Source organism: Prosopis cineraria, unplaced genomic scaffold (genome assembly GCF_029017545.1).
Source record: "Prosopis cineraria cultivar Desert tree isolate PC_DT_omini unplaced genomic scaffold, ASM2901754v1 PC1627, whole genome shotgun sequence".
NCBI lineage: Eukaryota > Viridiplantae > Streptophyta > Magnoliopsida > Fabales > Fabaceae > Prosopis > Prosopis cineraria.
The window spans coordinates 26,963-29,541 of NW_026556952.1; the positions used below are offsets into that span (position 1 = coordinate 26,963).

Below are 2,579 nucleotides of genomic sequence, written 5' to 3' on the forward strand. Positions count from 1 at the left end.
GTATATATATTCATTTCGCATATTTCAAATTTCCACGGCGCTCAGATCTATGAAATCCACGCTCAGGAGCAGACACTCCCATTTTGTTGCTCGGTTTCTGAAGCCTTAGGAGGAAGAAGACAAGGAAGAAAGCTCTCAAACACAGCAATGTCAGCCATTGACGGGGATTTCGATCTTCGGGTAATCTGAACCCTGACATGCCCTTGTAATTCCCTTCTTTTCTTTCTCTCTCGCTGACTCTTCCTTCCCCCTCTCATTCTGTTTCTTCGCGGCCGTCTTCTCAGTCTTCATTCACAATCGAGTGAGTTTTCCCTTCAATTATCACGCTTACTCCCCCCCCCCCCAAAAAAAAAAAGAAAAAAAACGTCTCACTGTATCGCGCGCTCGTTATAGTGAGTACACCTTCGCCGATGCGGGAAATTTGGAGCACTGCGCCAAGTATTTGAACCAGTCTCTTGTTACGTTCGGATTTCCAGCTTCTCTGGATCTTTTCGCGAATGACCCTGTGAGAATTGATCTCTGATGCTGTTCAGTTGATTATAATCTGGGAAAATGAAGAAAGGGACTTTTCTTCGTTTTCTTTTAATATGTCTTTATTTTGGTAGGTTTCCATTGCACGGACTTGCAATTGCATACACTTCTTGCTACAGCAGAGACAGCGGGATATTGAATTTAGAGAGTCTGCTAATGAACAAAGACAGCGGTAATTGTTCCCTATACCTTCTCATTTGTTTAATTTGGCCATTGCCCACTGGATCTTATATGCCTGGCGTTTAGTATTATTTTTGGGGTGGCTTTCTGTTGTTAGCTAGTTGCTATGTAATGCAGTTGAACTTCCCAGCTATTTCTGTACTAATCATCTATGGAAAAACTTGTGCTTGCTTTATTTTTCTTGACATATCTGACATTCAACTTCACAAAATTTTTGTTCCCATGTACGTTTATTTTCCTAATTTGCCCATGTTCCTATTAGGTGTTTTATTTCTATGGATTCCACTTTTCAGTAACGCCCTGCTATATTTTCATCTGTATTGGTGAAGAGAATAGCGTGTCTATATTGTTTGACATTAATAGGTTCACATCCGCGTTTTGCGATGGGATTTCAGAAATTAAGTTTCAGATTATTTTTATTGTGTTGTGACAGTTGCAAACTAGCATTAGACCTCCACTTGATTGCTCATTGTTTAGTTGATTGGACTCATTTTTTCTCCTTCTATACTTTGGTGTGATAGACTATTATCTGACATATCAAGATTGGAAGCCAAAGTTGAGAGGCTTGAAGGACAACTACAATCTAAAGACCGGGAGATTGCAACAATTACTAGAACAGTAACATGACTAATTTTTCATATATTAAATTTTATGACAAATTGTATAACAGAAAGTAAAATTCAAGATTATCAATTATGTCATCATTCAAGAATTTCTTATTACAACATAATGCTATTGATAATTATCTTTTTTTTTTTTGGGGTGTTAATTCTGAATAAAATTCTCCCTGTTCAGGAAGCTAAAAACACTGCAGCTCTCAAGGCTCAAATTGAGAAGCTTCAACAGGAGCGAGATGAATTTCAAAGAATGGTTATTGGAATCAGGTCTGAAACTGGATCTATGTTGTTTTTGCAGCATTTGATAATCACCACTTGTATTGGTCAAATTATGACTTATAAAAATGAATATGTCAATGCTGATAAAGCAAGTAAGGACTCAACAAATGCATGAGATGAAGAAGAAGGAAAAGGAATACATAAAGTTGCAGGTGGGATTTCTATTCTTTCTTCTTTATTTCTTTTTTTAATTCAAAGAAGAAAGATATTTAAATGAATGGTGCTTAGATGATAGGACTTTTACGGATGAACAATTATATTAGCACAAAAGTTCATACGATATTAAATTTTGAATGAAGGCCTATCATGTTCTTGCAGGAGAGGTTAAATCAAGTATTAATGGAGAAGAAGAAGGAATCAAGGTCAGGCATGGAAATAATGAATTTGCTACAGGTATAAATTATCCAAGCGGTTTTGAATGTTTCTGGCAATTTTTTCAGTGCCATAGTAATTTGGTCTATTATGTGTGTAATTCAGAAAGAAGGGCGGCAACGCGGAACATGGAATGGGAAGAAGACAGACAATGACTTTTATAAAAAAATCGTATGCAGCTTGATTTGTTTTCTCTATGTCTTGACATGCTTTTGTATTTTGGACTTTCTCATCTCTTGCATTTTTTTTACAATATAATAGGTAGATGCTTATGAGGCGAAAAATCAAGAACTTATAGCAGAGAATGCTGATTTAAGAGCATTATTGAGATCATGCAGGTAACCCTTTTTAGTAATTGGTATTTGCTGAAGTTTCTACTTTGCAAGTGTTTGAATGTAATATTCCTTTCTTCAACTTTATCTGTACGTTCTCATTCAGCATGTGCTGCCTTTTTATCTTTCAACTTGCCTCCAGTTGCATGATGAGAAATATACCCACATGCAGTTGTCAACTAGAATTAAACTTTTATAACTCCTTATTTTCTCAGTAGCTAGGAGTAGATATTTAACTTTTATAGTTACTCTACCGTATGCACGTTAC

The 2,579-nt window shown here is 36.2% G+C and overlaps 1 protein-coding gene across 1 annotated transcript; it reads left to right on the forward strand.

The window, feature by feature from the left end:
- On the forward strand, nt 1-2,317 carry LOC129300515 (uncharacterized; the record flags this gene model as incomplete). The annotated part of the gene is made up of 10 exons (XM_054939086.1): nt 1-180; nt 285-301; nt 394-505; nt 606-703; nt 1,233-1,329; nt 1,507-1,595; nt 1,705-1,759; nt 1,926-2,000; nt 2,085-2,150; nt 2,241-2,317. Coding segments are annotated over exons 1-10 (719 nt in total), but the record flags the coding sequence as incomplete, so codon positions are not given.
- Between the last annotated feature and the right edge of the window lie 262 nt (nt 2,318-2,579).